This window comes from Nesoenas mayeri (assembly GCF_963082525.1).
Source record: "Nesoenas mayeri genome assembly, chromosome: 7".
Lineage (NCBI taxonomy): Eukaryota > Metazoa > Chordata > Aves > Columbiformes > Columbidae > Nesoenas > Nesoenas mayeri.
In genome coordinates, this window is record NC_137551.1 from 33,366,492 (window position 1) to 33,386,561 (window position 20,070).

Sequence of the window (20,070 nt, forward strand, 5' to 3'; positions counted from 1 at the left end):
AGACATCCTTACAACAAATACTGATTACTTTTTTTTAATGAAAAGCCTTTCTAAGTACTCTATATGTGTTTAAGCAACATAGCCTATCTCTAAAGGCATATACTTTGTTGTCATAAGATTTAAAAAACTTAAGACATATATATATAATGTAAAACTCAACCTTAAATTGAGTCAGTTCTCCATTTTCTTAAGTACCATATCTATGTAAGTCAGTCTGATCACGCCTCCTACATTTTCACTGTAGCAGACTGTGACTGAACAAAGTATTTATAATTTATTCCATACTTTTCTCCAGTCCCATTCTATTAACACTGCTCAAAGTACTTTAACATATAAAAAGGCATGCAATAACTTCATACAAAAAGATCCTCAAAGCAACCTCATGTCATGAGCTCAATACCAAAGTTCAGTCATTATTCACAAAATTCAGCCTTGAAGTGTAAAATAACTGATTCCAGCATGTGCCATTACCAACATGGCAAGGTATTTTTCACATTGTCATAGAAAAAGCACATCATACAGAATACAGCATTTACTCCGCAAAGATTGTGCATCACTGTTTTCCTCTAATATGTGTTGAACAAACTACATTCCATTGCGACAAAGCACACTTAGGTCTAGTAAAGCGTACTGCACTGGCTCGAAAACAGTGTTCTCGATGGCATGCTGTAGTATCAGAATTGATATGTTCGCATAATACCAATAATCATTCAAGAAAACATTCATAACGGCACAGGCTTCCCAGCTGAAACTGCCACATGGTGAACACTAAGCTATTATATAAACTGCATGGACATATTTAATGTGTATTATTTACTCTACCGTAAGTATTCTGTACCTAAAGGTGTTTTCAAAAAGAAAAGAAAAATATTTAGGTAATCTAACAGAATACTACTTTTGGCAGTCTCTGCTAGTGTTTGGAGTAAAAAACAAACAAAAATACCCCCACAACATAGTCCTGTTCTCCCTCGATTCCTGGAATTTCTTAGGAGAAAAGGAATGAAGAGAAGTCAAAATGTCAAAGTGGGAATTCCTTCCACTGATGTATTCAGCAGGAAGCACCACCAAGCATCAGTGTCTTAACTTTTGGAAAACTTGCCAGCTTTTCGAGAAGGTTCATATGGCACTCTGAGAATACTGGGTGTTTCTTCCATCACTCGTACAAGAAGATTATCAATGTAATCCTCAAGCTCCCGAATATGAGTGTCCTTCTTCTTAAGTTGCTCTTTATGCTTCACCAGCTCCTGCAAAACCTCTTCGTACGTAAGGTTACGATATCCTGCAGCGGCGTCGAAAGGATTTCCATCCTACAGATAAGGTCAAAAAAACCACCAGATGTTATTAAATAGTTCAGTGTTCTGAGCAAGTTGATGGGCTATCACTTTTCATGTTTCTCATGTGCAAAGACTCTTGACAACTGGAGACAGGGTGCTCAGTTTAAAATAAGTTTCCCACACTGTCATCTCAGAAAAAATACAGTTCTCAGAGAGATGTATACACAGTTAATGATCATATGAGCAGTAACCACAACAACAGTTAGCAGGTTCGCTTTGGGAAACTGACTGTGTAGTAACTTTAATTATAGCAGAACAAGAGAAAGCCCTGAGAATTCAAGTCCTACTGTAAATTTCCTGAGCTCTTGCCTTCTGAGCATACCATGGCAAAACATTGACTTAGCTTTCAATGACATCAGCCCTCATCTGTCTTTCATATTCTGTTTTTAGTCAGGAGTGGTTCTCTGGGCTTTGGCTTCTGAATCATATAATAAAATCTGCAATTTTAAATTTCAGGTGATGTTAAAGGCTGCACCTTATTTGCACCAGAGCACTTGGGATGTACTACTAAAAGATTTTGCTTGCTTGCTTTAAAGCAAGAGGGGCCTAGAACGAAGCAACAGGTAAACCAGAATTGTTTCTGTAATGATTTCCGATGACTCAATAAGCGTGGGTATTAACAGACATGGACAAATTAGTCCCCTTAACATTCAAAACACTATAAACTTATTCTATGTCAAGAAGAATTAGCTGTGACCTTAACGAACCAGATTACATTTGGAGATGTACAACGGAGAAAAAGATTGTGAGAGTTGGTTTATAAAAGTATTAACGCTGTTAAACGTGCAAAGCAGTAAGTTTTAGCTGATTCAGCAGTGGAGACATTAAAAAGATACGGATACTCTATGTAAAATAATCTAACCTCTCAAATCCTGCACCTCTAACAGGCAGAATAACACAAAATATCTTGCTTACAGTAGAAACCTGTCATTAAAAATGGTGAAGGAAGCGCATCACAGAACAAAGTCAAACTCATTCCTTTTCCTGCTTCATTCCTTTTCTTTCCTACAGCTCCGTATTCACACATTGGCACACAATGAATCATTAAAATATGCAGGTGGCTGAAGTTTTCAAATAAACCTATTTAGAAGTGATGGGGCACTGCAAACAGGCTGACATACAGCAAATCAATAAGCCTCTCTCCATCAATTATATTCTAAGAGTTGATCTTGACAATACGTGCTTTTAAGGGTTTCTCACTACATTTGAGATATTTAATGTCACGTTTATGTATACGTATCCAGTATTTTAAACTGTAGTATCAAGTTACAATATTGAAAGTGATCAATAACTCCCACTTCATTAAAATGCCTGATGTGATGAAATTTATAAATTGGTTAGTAATTGATTTCCAGCAAGCATCGAAAATAACTTCACTTTGTGGTCATTATATCATTAGCGCATTTTGTTCTACAAGAAAGAAGTAAAATTTTCTGTTTATGGTACTCAATTTTTGTACATGTTGGAAAAGACAACATTAACAATTCCATGTCTAAAATATAGGGTCTTCCTATTTTTCTGGTATGGCAAAGGAACAGGAATTAAGATCCAATGAATGTCTTTAATTATTATATAAAGTTTACTGGAGAGTTGTTTGTCGCACGTATACTTTAAAGATGTTTTGCCATACGCATGCTCTATATGGATCTTTGTGGGGGAATAACCTGCCACATTAATTACAGAAAATTCTAGTTAAAGGTTGTGAGTACTTAAAAATAAATATCATTAAAGTTCTGGAGATTTTAAATGTTCGGTTTGAGCAAATAAGTGATACTTACATGTATAAGGAACAATTATATCTTCACATAACCAGCTACTAAAATTTTCATACAAAACATTAATCTTATAATGAATTATTAAGAAAAAAAGATTCTAAACAATAAGCTATGCAAAGGATGATTGTCTCAGCCACAAAATCCTATTGGGGTACATGCTGACAGCCAGAGGAAACACAGTCAGATAAAATGAAGGCCTGGCAATCTCTGATCATCTCTTTATTGTTCTAATGAGGAATTCTGCTCTGGGAATATCATCTAAGCTACTTTCACATCTTTTGTCCTACTTATTCATCTTCCCTTCAGTTCTTAATTAGGCCTTAAAGAGCTCACGCTGCCCTTTCAACTGGCTACTGCTCCCATTTAAACGCTGCTTTCAGAGACAGGTGTTGGCACCAGAGTAGAAGACATACAAACATAATTACTAAATGTGATGCACAAGGAAGAAATATAATAACTCAGTGAGGGTTATTACTGCAGAACCTAAGAATAAATTACTTCAAATACCTTAGAAAGCAATCGTGAATATTAAAAAAATATATTCAAATGGTTTCATTCAAAACTATCGCTGAGATATAGCTTCTCCTCCTCCTAATTTGTATTTTGTATTAAATGTGCACCACCTCATAATCCCACAACTGACATTTAGGATAGCTGGTATTCCAAAAGAAAAATCATCAAGGATTTCTTTTATCACCTTTAAATCCTTTAAATAAAACAATTCACATCTTATTTCTTAAAAGAATTAAACCGATGCTTTTACCAGCAATAAATTACACGATTTGCGGTGGTACATTTGCAAGCACATAGAAACTGTAATTATGGTTACATTACAGACAATAGCTGCTAAGTTAAATCAATTTTTTGATGTCGCTTTTTGTCAGAGATTAAGTAACCGCCTGGTAGAATTCAGTTCACTATCTGATCAAAGGCAGCCTTCATATACTCTGACATCTCCCACCAGTTACTTACATTATAAAAACTTGGGCATTTACAATAACATCAAATGTTATTACAAGTCATTTACATAAACCAGCAAAAAACAAACAGTACAAAGTCATATTTGCTTGTGGAAATTGTTTTTTATATATTTTAAAGATTGAAAACAAACCCCCTTTTAAAGATCTCATCTATTCACAGAACAAATTCTAGCAAGACCACATTTTCCTTCAAACAAAGACACTGCATAGGAAATACGTGGGGGTTTTCTGTCTTTTCTTAGTACACGATTTATTCTAGGTACTTTTAGAGTCAAAATATATTTTGAATCATAACTTCTAGTATTTCTATTTGTAGTGTTTTCTGAGAGGCTGTTAATTTATTTATGTTCTCAATCCTGCCATGAATCTGCTCATCACTTTCCTTTTGACTGTCGCGATAGGAAACTCCTGTTAGATCAACCAACACATCCCTGCCTGATGCAGAACTCCTCACCTGACTATCACTTCTCTAGAATCATCTGAAATACCCCAAAGCAACAGGGATTTTCTTAATTTTCTGTACAAATATCTAATTTTCCCCTTTTTCTCTACATCACATTGAGCACAAAGCTCTTCTTTATTTCCAAATTTATATTAAGCCCGTAATTTTCTCATTAGATTTTCTGGATATCTCAAAAGAAAAACCCCTCAATGTTTCCTTGTAAGAGGTTAGACAAGAATAATAGCTTATATTGTGTCAAGCATCACTTGGCTGACATGTACCAATGGCTTTCCATGCCACTGTGTAACTCACCATTGTTTTCCTGAGGTCCTCAATGCCGGAAGGTTTCGTATTAAAACTGTAGGAAATAAACAAAACCACAAAAATTAAAAGTGCATATTTATCTGACCAAAGCATCTGCTGCTAGAAGACGCTAATGAATTAGGTACATAGCTATAAAATGTTTAATATGATTTATTTTCTCGATTTGTTGAAAAATAAGAAAATATTCACAGTTAATGAAAATTGTCATTATTCTTTGTTCACAATTTTTTGTATTTCTCGTATTCTTTTTGTCATAAAATTTGAGTAAGTAAATAAGAAATGCAATAAAGGATATTATGGATTGGGCTTCACTAGGTGCTCTCTTATCTCTAGACTTACCTTGAGCTTCTAAGCAAAAAGAGATACTTGAAATTAAATATTCCGGAAACATGTTCCAGGAATGAGATTGTTAAAGAACAACAAAACCCCCACAAACTAACATCTATTCCCAGCTTTCACAGCAGCTGCTAGAAATACAAGGTCCTTTACAAATTCCAGTGGGATCACCAGCTTAAGAGAGGGCTGAAAAGCCATTTCTATCAGCAACATTTGCGTCGTACTTAAAATTGAGTCAATAATCTATTATTTTACAAACCCACATATCCAGAAAGCAAAGCTACTTCATGATTTTGTTGAGGTGTTTTTCCTTCTTCCACTGCAGACGTGCAGTTGATATTGATAAAAGTAGCCGCTGTCAGAGTGTCAGGCCTCAGAAATGCTCCACTGGTCCCTCAACTTGACGTAATTATTAGCAAATATCCCGAAAAATCAATGCTGTTACGTTCTTATGTAGTTGGTACAGCCAGTCTGGAGAGAAAACTGACTCTCTGAAAATGCATTCAGAATTTGGATACAGCTCAAATAACATTTACTCGGTAGCATCACAGCAGACACCATCTTTTCACATCACTGAATCCACTATTTAGTGAGACTGCACGTACTGGCTGTCAAGGGTGGCGTTTGTTGACTGAGAATAATGCTAAAAGTTACCAAAATGTTTACTTCTTTTATTTTTAAAGGTAGCTTACGGTACAAAACATGTATTATGTGACCGTCCATCACTCTTTGTTATCTGAATTTATACACCATATATCTCACGGTATAAAAATGGAAGGGACATTATTTACAAATGTATACTACATTAAGTGTAGAAACCTTTTCTTCTTTTTTTTTTTTACATTAATATTTTTGATTCTGCACATTATTTTCTATTTCCAAAGCAGGCAGCCTTTTGCTCATACAGAAGTCCCGCGGACCATCTGCTGGGCTGAGCGTATTAGATAAAGATTGGATTACACCAACAGTCACAACTCGAACTCAAGAGGTGTCTGATGAATCAAGTTCTGGCTAATTCCCATTATACCTGTTTGTAACAGTGATCCGCAGCAGCCTGCCCAGTTTGCTGGAGCCCAGTTTTGAATGAGGGGCCCCTTTCACCGGGTATTGTCTGAAAAGCCAAAGGCAGGAACCCTCCCTCACGGCCGCCTTTGAGTTTCACACTGATGTGTCAAACACATGATGAACTCGCTTCATTCATGGCTGCCTTTTGTGATCCCAGCACAAAAAAAAAATGAGTTAACTGAACTGGATCGAATTAGCTTGGTGAAAACCAAGAATGTCTCTATTTAAGGAAGTGTGGCGTTAATTTGGGATATCTTTCTTTTGGGACTGTTTCCTCATGTTAGACAAGATATAGAATAATACGGCCTGACTGCTCAACTGAGTGACTTTCTGAAAGGTTAAAGCAGCGAGATCTTTCATTGCCTTGAATGACTTTATAGTTTCTGTGAAATAAGTTCTGGGACTCTCTTTCATAGCAGCAGCTTAAAAGAGAAGCACTTCTGACTATGAAAACTGGTCTTGGAAAATTAGAAATACAAATCCCTGGCAATACGGACTAATTTATCTTTTTAGCTAAAAAAAACCTGCCATCATTTCTGCAACATTGCAAACATTGTAGCTGCAATTACAAAAGAGCACATCCGTGTATTCCACGTGAAACAATTCAAATATACTCACAAAAATAAAATGAAAAACTATTAAGCAATATCCCCCAATAAAAACCCAAGCACCAGGAATACCCTTATTTTAAAGAGATATGTGGAAAATATACTGCTGCTCAAGGAAGGAACAGGTGCTGAGACTGCATATAAATTCATTTTAAATCAGGTTGTCTGCTAAGTAAGGTGGGAGCTGAGCCCTGTGGGGATTTCTGCCAGCCCGAGGTGAGTGTGAGCAGACACAGGCTCCCATTGTCCCACTTATAATTCACAGTCCCAGGACCAAGTAATATCTCCATAAAACATACTGTAAAACTATGAATACATACAGTTAGGGGAGCAGCACGCATGGTGTACAGAAATGCATGAGAGCGTGTATTTTTTAATTTACATTTAATCCCTAACTTTACACACCTGAAGTTAATATCTCACTTGATTACTCATCATAGCTGTTGGAAAACACGCCTCTAGGATCACAGCCCAGATGCCCATCTCTGTTTTTTCCCCAGGGTTTGAGAAACTGGAGGGAATTTTTGCCATGGAAGTGTGAAAAAACTATGTTCACAGCTTAGGCAAAAATTTCTTGTAGCTTTCAGTGCATTTTTCTGTGAGCAGCGATTATATAAAAAAAAATGGCATTGTGAGATTTTATAATCATTGTTTCTCAATTATGCCCAAAATAAATTTGCTCAGTTTATGAGTAAAAAGATGTTTCTGTTCTAACAAATGGACTTTCTGCCAACTCACGCTGAAAACTAAAGTCAAACCGGGTTTCTCTGGTTCATCGTCATTAACACACAGTGCAAGTCCCAGGTGGTGTTATATCCGAGTCTAACACCACCTGACTGGATATACATTCCAACCTGAACAAATGAACTTGTCTGCTCCTCTTTTTACTCACTGAAAAGAGCTCATTTACCTTCTTGCTTCTGTGTCCTTCATCATCTCAAGGAATCAAGTCATTTGCTACCTCTTCCACTTACCCAGACATGGCGAGAAGCCCCCGGCTCCACCACTATGGAGCCTCATGTGCCTCAAGGTGACATCTCGGGTCCCATAATGACTTTTGACAGTTTGTCTCTCACAACTAATAAACTTTCATTCACTATTCACTCCAATCACCTTCAAGAAAGTTAGGAACCAGTAAAAGGGAGGTAAATCACATCAGCACCAGGATGATGCAGGTGACACTGCCCAAGCAAGTCACCCAACTTGTACATTCTCCCCACCCCACTGTAGGTAGAATATATTTCTTCAGTTAGCACAGCAATTAGTTGTGTCCCCCCATTTCGCTCATCTGGGAATTCAATTCAGTTTCCTTACCAGTTATTTTGCAGCAGATATTTTAAAATCATTTTAAATACATATCCAATATTTTATCGCAAAAATTTCTTTACATGGACATTTTTACTGAATAGTAAAGTTTGAATTTCTGGGGTTTCATTAGCTTGAATTTAAATTCCAGCTCATCTGAGATAAGAACATTTCCTTATTTCCATGTTGCTGGGGGGAGAAAAAGAGATGAGAAATGAAAACCGAATACACTAATAATGGAGACAGACATAGTATAATGCTGATACTGCTCAGTGTTTGGACGACTACTTCATAATCATAACAAGCCTGCTTTTTACCCTTTGTTATTTTCCCCTATTTAAATACATTTCATTAGAACTACATGAAACTTATTTTTTCATAACGTCTACCTTTTATGAGGCACCTAAATACATTGTGTGCTGATTATTTGCAGTTTGTATAGAGACTTCAACACAGCCGAGTTGAATTTAGGATGTATCACAAGCTCAAGTTTATGAGTGGAGTTTGTAATTTTGCCTTTGATGTTTAATGGTAGTTAAAAATTGAAACATTAGGTCTAGTGGCTGCTTAAATATTTAGCTTCTAAATGCCTAGAGATTAAAACAATGTTTAAAAAATCTTTCCTATAACTGATTTAAACATTTTAGTGCCTGAGCCATTTACTCTGACAACATAATGAATGGGAATCAGACTCCTAAATTATGCTGTATGGAAAGCCTATTTTCTTAAGGAGCAAGAGCTTTTTTACTTACTTTTAGCTACTCGTATTAGTTATATGATCATTGTACTCTATACTATTAGAAACTAAAAGTACCACATTTACATTAATCTTTACTATTCAAAGTACTGAAATCTTCTTTGTTAGCCTGACATCTTGTAAAATAACCATAATACCTACGTGCTTGGTGTGAGCTTTCAGTTTTTTTCCATTAATATGGAACACCTATGTACAAGTTATTAGCAAAGCTCTACCATGTTCTTTTTCCATTAGAGTTGAAATATTACTCCTATTCCTACTTCTTGGTCTTTGGACTGATTCTTATTACATTGCTTGCACATTTTTGGATTCTCACAACACGTATCAAAACCTTGAAATATTAGGATGCAGTATAAGTTAGTACCAATGTACTAGAAAAAAACAAAAGAAATTAATGAAATCAGATCCAGTTAATGAAATTCAGAAACTTTGCTTTCCATAGAACGTTAGTAGCCTGCTGTGCCTGGCAATGCAGACATCACTTTATATTCTGAGAAGGAATGACTGTCACGTCTGGCAGCTGAACAAGAATGGAGTAAGCATATTACCATTCATTTCCCAATCAGATTCTGGGGAAGATCACTTAAGACGCTTCACTATATAAATTGTCCTGCTCTCAAGCCATGCTCCAAGGCCTTCTGGAGTCTGTGTAACCCCAGGAGGACACAAAAAGAGTATCAGGTTTTGTTGTTACTGCTCCATTTTGTTAATATTACTATAAAGTCTCATGCCAAGAGTTAAGAAACTGGACCAAAACTTTCAATGTCAGACTCACTTTTCTTGCAAATCATTTGTTCTCAAGCTATATATTCTTTACACAGACTCCTCTGGAAATGGTCTGTTCACGAGTATACAGGTACTTTCTGTGCAGCCCTTTAAAGATGGCAGAAGGTTCCACAAGATAAAACAAGTTACAGTCTCAGGATACGGTGCTCAAAATGGTTATGAACAATTTGCACTTCAAGGACACAGCCTCTTCCCTTTTGGCTCACATATATTTCCAATTTAGCGCAGTAGGTACATGAAAATGTAACTATATGGAAGCACAGAAACTTTCAGTTTAAACAGCTCAAAGAATTTAACAAAATGTGGGCGTTATGTATAAACAACTTCATTTTGAAAACAGACATTAATTTGGATCCCAAATAGGCTGGTGACCAGTTCTGAGGTATCTGGTACTGCTGGAGTCCCATCCAGGGAAGCAGAGGCACACAGGGTATGCTGGCCTTCTCCTTCCAAAATAGAACTATCTGAAAAGAATGGCACTTGTACTTGCACACCACTGGACATGTTACTCATACAAATTCATTATTATTCAGGATTTGCATGGCATTCTATAATCAAAAATGATTTCATGCAGGGAACTCAACTGAATTTCAATTTAAGTTTCTGGAAACAAACACCAACAGTTTTGCATAAAAAGTTAATATTTTTAAGCATCTAAATATTCCCTGTTTTCCTAGGTAGTTGTGCTATGGTTAACAAAACAACAAAGTTTTATTCTTAAAAAAAACCCAAAAGAACTGTTATACTAGAAGTTGGACCAGCACATCCACTAGAAGACTCTACTGGTAGAGATCTATAAGGCAACCAAAAAACCCAACAACCCTAAAGTAAAATTTTATACAGAAACTTCCAGAACCATTTTGAATGCTTTAAAAAAATAGTATTAATTCTTAATTCTTTATAATGAAACAGGAAAAAATAGTTCATCAATTTTACATAGCTTCAGCATTTATTAATAAAGATACTATTTAATTATTTTTTTAAAAGAAAATAGAACAGGCAGTGCGTTCCTCCTTGGGACAGATAATATGCCTCGTGCAGCCACTCAGAAGAGTTTTCACACACCCTAATGTGCACCAACAGACAACAAAAGCTTGAAAAACACCTTGTCATGTAGCCAGCAGGACGAACTTTCAAAACAAAGTTCCTAAACCAGACAGCTAATTAGGAATAAGTGATTGCTGGTGAGGAGTCTATTAATACTATACATTTCTACAACATCTCTCTAAGAATCGATTGCTCCAACCCACGCTCTTAATGTCCCAAATGCTCTGTGACTCTTGCTTTTTAGTAGCTTTGCAAATATCTCATTGTTCTCTCATCACATGCACTGATCTTTCTAAATCAGATGATAACAGTTCTGGCAGGACAGACAACCTTGCGTGACTTCTGCTTGTTCTGTAGTTTCTCTTTACCTCTCATATACCTGTAATGTATGTTTTCTGTTGAAATAATACTCTATTGACACCTTCACCCCCCTAAATTAAAACTATTAACAGTCTACAGTATAATTAACGCACTGCCATAGTCTATCAATATTCTACCTAGACTATAGATAATAGTTGATTAGAGATAAGTGCAGTCTAATTTCAGTATGAAACTGAAAAAAGCCTTTCATTTCAAGGAAAGCAAGGCAGGAGGATGCTGTTAAAATAACACATGCTAACACTGACTGAGGAAACAGAATTCTGAAAATAGCGTAGTTCACCGGATGTCATTTTTTGACTAACAGAGAAATATACGTTAAAATGTTGCAACAGACTTTATTACTCTAGCAAGCACAGTAATAAACTTGTTAGAGTTCTACATTTCTGAACAAGGTATATGAAGATTACAAATAGTGAGTTGTATTGTGTACTGGAAAAGGATGACCTGCTGGTACAGAACTACACAGCCATTCTGCTGGTACAGAACTACACAGCCATTCTGCTCTGATCAGGCGACTTCTGGGATCCATTCCAATGGACCCCGTGGCCAGTAAATGTGTCTCCGGCACATCGTATGTAACAGACGAGAGTGAAAACATTTAATAGACATTTATCTTTGCTGATGTTCAAGTTATTGCACTAATAACTTACCTTCACTGAGGTGTAAGTGAACAGATTTTACTTGACAACTGCAGTTGACTAGAGCCAGGTACCTGCTCTGCTAACAGCTCAACTGACAGGCAGTAACCTACAAAGTCACCGACTTACACTATGACTTTGCAATCGCTTCTCTAACTAATCGACCAGCACACATACAAAATTGTAACATTTGCTGAAATGTAAAAGACATCAGCTGTTCTTTGGATTTAACGCTTTAATGTGATCTGAACACATCATGGTTCTCGAGAGCCTCACGTTTTCATTGCGGCTCATGTCTTTATTTTCCTGCCCAAATCTAGTAATGGTCGTATCAAAATGTAGAGACATTGCTTATTTCAAACGTGCCATCCATGGGGAAAGATGAAACTGCAGATATTGATTTGTTTGGAACAGGCAACATTGGAGAGTGAGGCAGCTCTAACAGCCACAAGTGATGACACTATTGGGGAGAGACGCTGAACAAAATAATGACAGAAAAAGTGAAAATATCCAAGAAATTAGTTTAAGGGGTTTTGGGTGGTGTGGAGGCTTTTTTGTTTTGTTTTTGGGGGTATTTTTGAGTTGCAAGTAAAAGAACACAGAAAAAATTAATATTCTTGTATTTTATGCTCCTATTGACCAATAACTGACGTTATAAAATGAGCATTATTCATAATTATTACACTGCATCCTAGTAAGATACATGTTTCTTTCTTTCTTTATTCCATCCTGCATAGTGCTTAGAATGTAACATATTTATTGCAAGAACTTGAGATAAAGTATAACCATTACGCAGGCACAAGCTCTATTCCCTTTTCTCTAAATTTAACAATACTTCGGTCATGGAAGTGCTACTTTAAAAGACACACACTTACATTGTGCGTATATATATACATATAGTATACATAATGTTTCTTAGAAGACTCCCAAACACCCATCAGTTCAGTTTCCCAGATCTGGAATTTGATCAGTAACAACCTGTCAGCTTTAAGTATTGGACTATTTGTTTCCCTGTGTCCAGTGCCGAAGATCCTGTTAATTACTCAAACTCTCTTTCTGTAGGTCTTGTTAATTACCCGTCTCCTGTCTCAGAGGACCTTGTTAATAACTTGTACAATCTCTCTAAAAAGGTCCTAATAACACATTAAAATTAAAGATGCTTTTCTTTTAGCACTTGTCAAGTAGTGTAAATTGAGAAATTTTCACATCAGTTTATTAACCTACTGTAGTGCATTTTCCTAAACACAAACAATTCAGAGAAATGATGCACAAGGTTTGGTCATAGCACAAAATAATCGTTGCTTACCAGGAGTACCCTCAGTTTTTTTAACTGTGCTCAATACAAAATCTACGTGGCTCCTGACAGCAAATTAACCTCAAGAGCCATGACAGCAGCACTAATTGTGAGAATAAATGCATTTTAAGATGCTATTAGGTAAAAGTTTCAAAGCAGTGGATTAAGAAGCACAGAGACAAAACTATTGGTTTTGCTGGTAAATGCTGGTTACAAACACTAGATATATTGTGCGCTTAAAAATTCTTCATTGGCAGTATGATATAAATCCTCGAAACTTATGAACTTTGTAATATTTACAAAAGCAGTGGTTTTTGTTTCACTATAAAACTGCAGCATTTTGAAATTGTCAAGAAATCAGCTCATAAGTGTCTATATAATAAAAACCCCCAATCTTAACACTTATGTAATACTGTCTCTATAAAATCCTTTAAAAATACTGATTTATCCACTCAGCATTTGTAAGAGGCAATAAAATATCATCCCCATATTGCAGATCAGGAGCACGGAGACTAAGTGATTTAGTCAAAGCCACTGAACAACCTTTGCCAGAGCTGAGATTAGTAGAAATTTGGGGTCCCCATTTTGTGATTTCCTGGCAAGTAGTACTATATACAAACCAGGCAAGTTTTGGTTTGCTTCTCCCAAATACTTCTTAAACCTTCTTGAAATAACAATAATAAATAATAGTAATAAAAATAAATAAGAAATATCAAATAAACCAGGTGTACTTCTTGCTTTTAGGAAAAAAAAAATCTCATAGCTATTGCTGAACCACTTCATTTTCTGTACCAGCAACCGAGAAACACGTGGAAGATGTATTTATCTTCATTCTTTTAATTAGTAAATAGGAGTAATTAGTGACAGGGTATGCATACAGCCAGTTCGCTCTTAACGCCTGGATGGGTGAAGGGCTGTTCAGCCGGCAGCGAGCAATGCGGTCACGAGCTGCTGACCTGCCCATGAGTCAAATTCACCAAACACGAGTAATTAGGATAGACTTGAGCCTGACTCAAAGCTCTAAGTCACTGAACAGACTCCCACTACCTTTACAGACATGGCTTCACCAGTGCTGAGAACCTGACCTTGGCACTCTGCATATGGAGTTTGGTTTGGTCATTTTCTTTGGAGGGTGAGGGAAGAGGGTTGCCGTGGGGTTTATATTCTTTTCTTCCACATTGCACAATCTCCAGCCCGGTCCCACGGACTGGAAGCCCTGGAATACATCTTCCAGTTGAGTTTCCTCAGACAGGAATCCAGTTCACACATCCCAGACTGTTCCGTCACTCAAAGCAAGGCTTAGCTAAGTGGGGCTTAATTGGGAGATCCACCTGCAAAGCAAACTCCTCATCCACAGCAGAACATGGATTTCAGACACACCTTAATAAAACGATGCTGCCTGCTTTACTTGCAGAAACATCCAAAAGAGCTTAATAGCATGTTGAGTGAATAAAAAGCAACTCAACGTCTAAATTCCCTGCGTACGGAATTTGTTACCCAACCTCAAACATTCTGTGCCCACAGTTTTATACAGTTCTTTCTTCACAGTGTTACTGGTTCAAAAAATTAAAAACGGATTCTATTCAACAAATCCTCTGCAGATAAAAGGTAAACTTAAACTGTAAACTTATTAAATATGCACATTTTGTATTAGTTTTCACTTCAAAAGAAAAGCATTGTACAATACCCATTTGAAAGAAAGTGACGTTATTCTAAAAGGTTCTCACAGGACATAATACTGGACCACATAAAAACCTAGAGCTTCTAATTTAAATTATTGCATGCTAGATATTATTCCATAAACAGCTGTCTTATAGAAAAAAAAAATCAGAATGTTTACTATTTTGGGCTTTTTGAAAATAACAGAATATCTATTTGCCTTATCAAAAGTTTATGTTTACATAAAAGTCAAGAACTAGTAAAAGAGACTCATATAAAGAGGGGGAACAAATAACGAGAGCCCTTCTGAATGGGCACTGTGATGAGCTTTTTAATTACAAAATAAAGAGAAAAAAAGTCCATCGTGATTACCGTTAAAGATTTATATTTATCAAGATCTGCTGCATTCAAGAACTTCAAAAGATTTCACTACTTGTATCTACCATCTGCCTGAATACATTTTTTCATTTAAAAAAAATTAAATGCTATGTAATTTTAATTGTTATTTAAATTGCTTCTCTTTAAAGGAGCTTATTTAAATGGAAGTTTAACTTCTGACAAACCAAGCCACATCCTAACCTTACTCTAATCTAGAGAAATCCTTTATTAAATAAATAATAATCTAAGGCTCTGTCTGTAAACATGTTATTTAAGACACTAGGAACTGAGTTGACTTGTAGAAGACACTAAGAAGATAATTCATTGATGTCTGTATGAGCTTCTAGCAACCAAACTTTTCTACAGCAGTTCCATTTCAGTTCATTTATCTAATTCATATCCATGATTAGTTTTGTTGGGAAAATGATTATAAGTTTAAATCAGGAGTGCATGCATTCTAACCTACGAGTAAATCTGAGCTGGGATACAATGCAATCAATCTGTTCCAAAATCTTAAAGAACAAGATAACAAGAAACAAATTACCTTTAAAAAAAATATTACTGTGTTATTAATTAAGGATTTAATAGACAGGGAAAAGGCAAATTTGTTAGAATCATGCCTTTCATTCGAAACAGTCATTTGCTTTACAACCTTAAAATTCCAGTTTGGAGACGTTTCGGAGAAGTTTCAATTTTTTAATTTAATTACTACCAAATTTAAGTCATTGAATAGAAATTAATCAGTATCTTGAAAAAAAAAAAAAGTATTGTTAATTTCTTTTATTAATACACGGAAAAAAATAAGAATGCAAATCAATATACATTAAATAATTATTTGCTTAAATGTTTACCTACTGGGAACAGTATATGGGGAGGATGTATATGTGGAGAGAGAGAGAAAGAGAGAGACCAGTAACTTAATTCGCTCTGCTTACCACATAAACTGCTGCCTTGTGCAACAACTTAAACACATCAGAACTGAGCAAAGCTCTAGTGAGCCAAACAAATCCAAGCATGATAAGTGCCCATGTGAGTGTTCCCATTTAGAAACAGAATGGGTTTTAATTCTTGTGCTCCAATGTATAGAATCTAAATCTATTTTCTTCCCAAACGGTGACATCTGTTGTTTTCATTACTCCCATTTTCTCCACCCTTTTATTTATTCTGTTTCATCTTTCCCTTAGAGTTGAAACTTTTCTCTCTAAAACCCTGACTTAGGGCAGCATAATAATTAGCAATGAGTGTTCAGTGAAAGCAGAAGACTTTTGGGAAGAACCCATTCTGAAGCAAGAACAAGGTGCTCCACAAATACAAGTACCCAAGAGCATTCACAGTACATATTAGTAATATAAATGTAACTTCAAAATGAAGTGAGAAAAGATCAAACTATATAAGAAGTTCATAACTTTTACTTAGAAACAGATAAGCAATGATATAAATGTATATAAAGCACACAGACTGTGTTCCTCCAAACTTCACATTTTCAATTATATAACATGTTCAAGATATCAGATCAAAGCACAGCAAAAACCTACCTTGAAGATGGCAACGTGCTTGTAGGCTTGAAGTTCGTCACAAACGGATTAGTCGATTCACAATCAAAACTCTCCTGATGAGTTTCACCAAACGCACTCGGCGATTTCAAGTCAGTCGAACTCTCTGATCCCCCATTGCTGAGTTTATCTGACCTCTTGCTATCTTTTTTTCCAGTCACTCTTTCAAAAAGACTAACTTTCTCTTTTTTCTCTTTTCTAATTTCTTTTCTGATGTCGACAGGTCTGGAGAACAGACTTATGTTTTGATCCCATGTTGCTGGGCTTTCTTCAAACGGGTTCTTTTGTCTTGGCAACGTAGCAAATTTTTGGGGTAACGAAGCACTCACATTGGTAAATGGGTCATTTTGGGCTTCAAGTGCAGTTTCATCACCTGTGCTGTCAAGCTGGTTCAGTTTGGAAGTATCAACACTTAATGTCCTTCTGTGTGGAGATTTTAGACTCCCTGCAAACAATCTGTCATTAGTATGTTATCAACGAGATACTATTTCATATTTTATGGCAGGCAGAGAACCCATTTTACCTCAGGTCTAGAAGCTTTGCAATTAAGTCTCAGTTCAAAACATCGCTGATTAACGAAGGTATTTTTTAAAAAACTGAACAGCTGTGGCCTTGACTTTGCGATTCAGAAATGTTTATGGATAGACACTACAGCAAACTGTGTGAAAACTAAGTTCTACAAAGAAAACAGCTGTGACTAGCGTGCCATTCCAGAAAGCAACACTAGTCTGTTGCTGAACAATAACTTTGAACAACGCAAAGTGTTTTCAGTTTTTTGTATAAATCTGGTTTAAAGCTTTGGTGATAGTTTTCAACTTTTTAAACAGCATTTTTTTTTACAAGATGTTGTTTTGCCTATAGCTCCTTCTAGAATGCAATGCTTCTATAAGACACTCAAATGAGGATATCAGAAAAATGCTAAATTATCATAAATTATGATTAATATGAGCTATTTCTTATGCTCAGAAACAGTGCTTATGAGTTACCATCAACGAATGGAAGTGTAAAAAAGAAACCAGGCCTGCGATAATTCTTAACTTTTTGGCCTTTAAATTGCTTCATAACCTAAAGAAACAGACCCTTGAATGCTCCAATGGCAGCGAACTGTCATGATAATGGTCGTGAGTTTTACTTACCGCCTTCATCAACCGAACCAAAAGATTCCAGCTGACGCCTGAAAAGATAAGGGTAGCCAACTGTGCTGGACTTCACTTTTTCTGAGGAGACGTGCGGTCCCGTTAAATCTGACATCGAATGAGCCGAGGACAACCGCTGAGGCCCCAAAAGGAAAGGCTTTTTTGGTTTTGATTTCATTTGTACTTCACCACTACATACCTCCATGTTTGCATCAGGTATGTGAGTACTTGGGATGATTGCAGAGGATGTATCCGAAAACGTCCCGTCATTTTTTCGACCCTTCATTTTGTCTTTTAGTTTAGCAAAAGGGGATTTCGTTTTGTCCTTCATTGACAAATCAAACATACTTGCTGTCATGTTATTCCTCATAAACTGAATATTGACCTTTATTTCTCCTCTATCTTTAGTTCTCTTTCCTTGTCTGGACTCCAGGCGAAACCACCTTAAAGGAGGAAAAAAAAAGTCAGTTGTGTTTTCTGGAGGCTAAACTTTGGTTAGTTGGTTAATGTACTTGGCTCATGTAACATAAAATATTTAAACCAAATTCTATACCAAAAGTTGATACACTCATGTATTGATAAACTTTTTTGTCTGTACTTGCTTTTGAAGAGAAAATTAACTAAGCAATAAGCTCTCTGCACTCTTCACCTGTTTCAAGAATCAAAGTCGATTCCATGGTGCTCACTAAAACTTCATCGAAGTTAATGGGTTCCTATCTGCTTACAAAGGAGAATTTGTATCTAATGTTAACTATAAATATGAATGTATTTTATTTTGCTATTTAAAAGAAGATATTTTACTTTCCAAGCAGTGATTTATATTACCTGAATGTATACTACGCAGCAAATAATTCATCTACTAACTTTTTCTCCTTTGATTATGCTCAGGCTTATATGCTAGCAAACATTTTTCCTCTATGCCCTCTCCTTCTAACCACTGCTTACGATTTGTGTCAACTGCACTATCACAGAAATATCTGAGACCCCTGAATAGTCAATTATCATTTTGGTTCTGCAACTGCAACCCCTCCTGCTGTTGACTCCACAAGCATCAGTGGCAGAACGTGTAGGTGTATCTAACAGTCCTACCGGTGACCTGCAGAAGAAGGGACGGCTAACTTCAGAAACACCTCCACAGCCTCTGGAACCATGACATAAACCCCCACTCATTGAAAAGAGATCGAAGCTGTGATCATCTGTTTCAAAACGCCAAGTGTCCTTCCTTGCCAGGTCCAAAAAAGGCTTTATGATTATCGAAGCGTCTTATTCATTCCCTATTTTGCTCTGCTGTCCCATGGAAGCATCTGCAGAATTACTGCTCAATCTCCCTTCTATGGCTTCACCTGAACAAATGACCAAGAGACAAATACTTCCCCACATCCATCACCAACAGCCTTTTCCCATTTCAAAAAGGGCACAAGGGCATATTTCAGATTCACCAGCTCCAAAGAATTGCTCTAAAGCCACTGTCAGGAGAAATGCGCGGTAATACAACGTGCTAACACAACAGTGTATTATCACCACGAAGTAACTTTTGAACTGGAGACTAAGAAATGAAATTGCTTATCAGCACAGATGCACATACATTATTCAATACTGCCAAATACGGCAAACAAGGTCAGGAAAGGAGAAAAATAACCCTCCATTTCCTTTCAGATTTCATAAATATTTCCGAAGGTGACAGCTGAAATCAAATTTTCAGGCAGGGGTACTATTTTTTGAGCCAAGAAAATACAGGGTGTTTCAAAAAGATGGACCCAATTTCAAATTGAAATTACTTTGAAATTGGGTCCACCTTCTTGAAACACCCTGTATTTGTAAAAGTGATCTGCCAAAGAAATACCAAAAGGATAAAGAGTATTGTAACTTTTTTTGTTGGTTTGTGATGTCCAAGATGTTTTTTACTAAACCAGAATAATGGAGAAATATAAGACCTTCTCTGTCTTGGACAACATGAATCCAGACCAGTAGATCCAGAAGTTCAAACTGGTAGGAGGACAATTAAACCTTTAGCAGCACAGTTTTTGTTCTGCTGTAATTCCATTTATGTATTTTAAATGAAACACAAAACCTGAAATACGTTATGTGCCTGAAGAAGATGGATCATTTTTCCTTGTAGTTAATAATGTTTCACTTCTTGGTAACTGATTCCAGAAACTCTTTAATTCATCTATAGAGTCATTACAGAAAACACACACAACAGAACTATGAGTAAATCTCTTTTTGTGATACATCACAAATCCTGGAAGATAAGATAGCCTACTTTCTTTAA

At 36.3% G+C, this 20,070-nt stretch overlaps 1 protein-coding gene across 1 annotated transcript in view; it reads right to left on the reverse strand.

The window, feature by feature from the left end:
* Positions 1-1,079: 1,079 nt before the first annotated feature.
* Positions 1,080-20,070, reverse strand: part of RAB11FIP2 (RAB11 family interacting protein 2) — a gene marked incomplete at both ends in the record, with an annotated part of 28,505 nt that continues 9,514 nt past the window's right edge. The window contains 4 exons of the mRNA XM_080348058.1: positions 1,080-1,307; positions 4,844-4,889; positions 16,645-17,107; positions 17,799-18,241. Of these exons, the coding sequence (XP_080204184.1) occupies positions 1,080-1,307; positions 4,844-4,889; positions 16,645-17,107; positions 17,799-18,241 (1,180 nt within the window). The remainder of the gene's footprint in view (positions 1,308-4,843; positions 4,890-16,644; positions 17,108-17,798; positions 18,242-20,070) is intronic.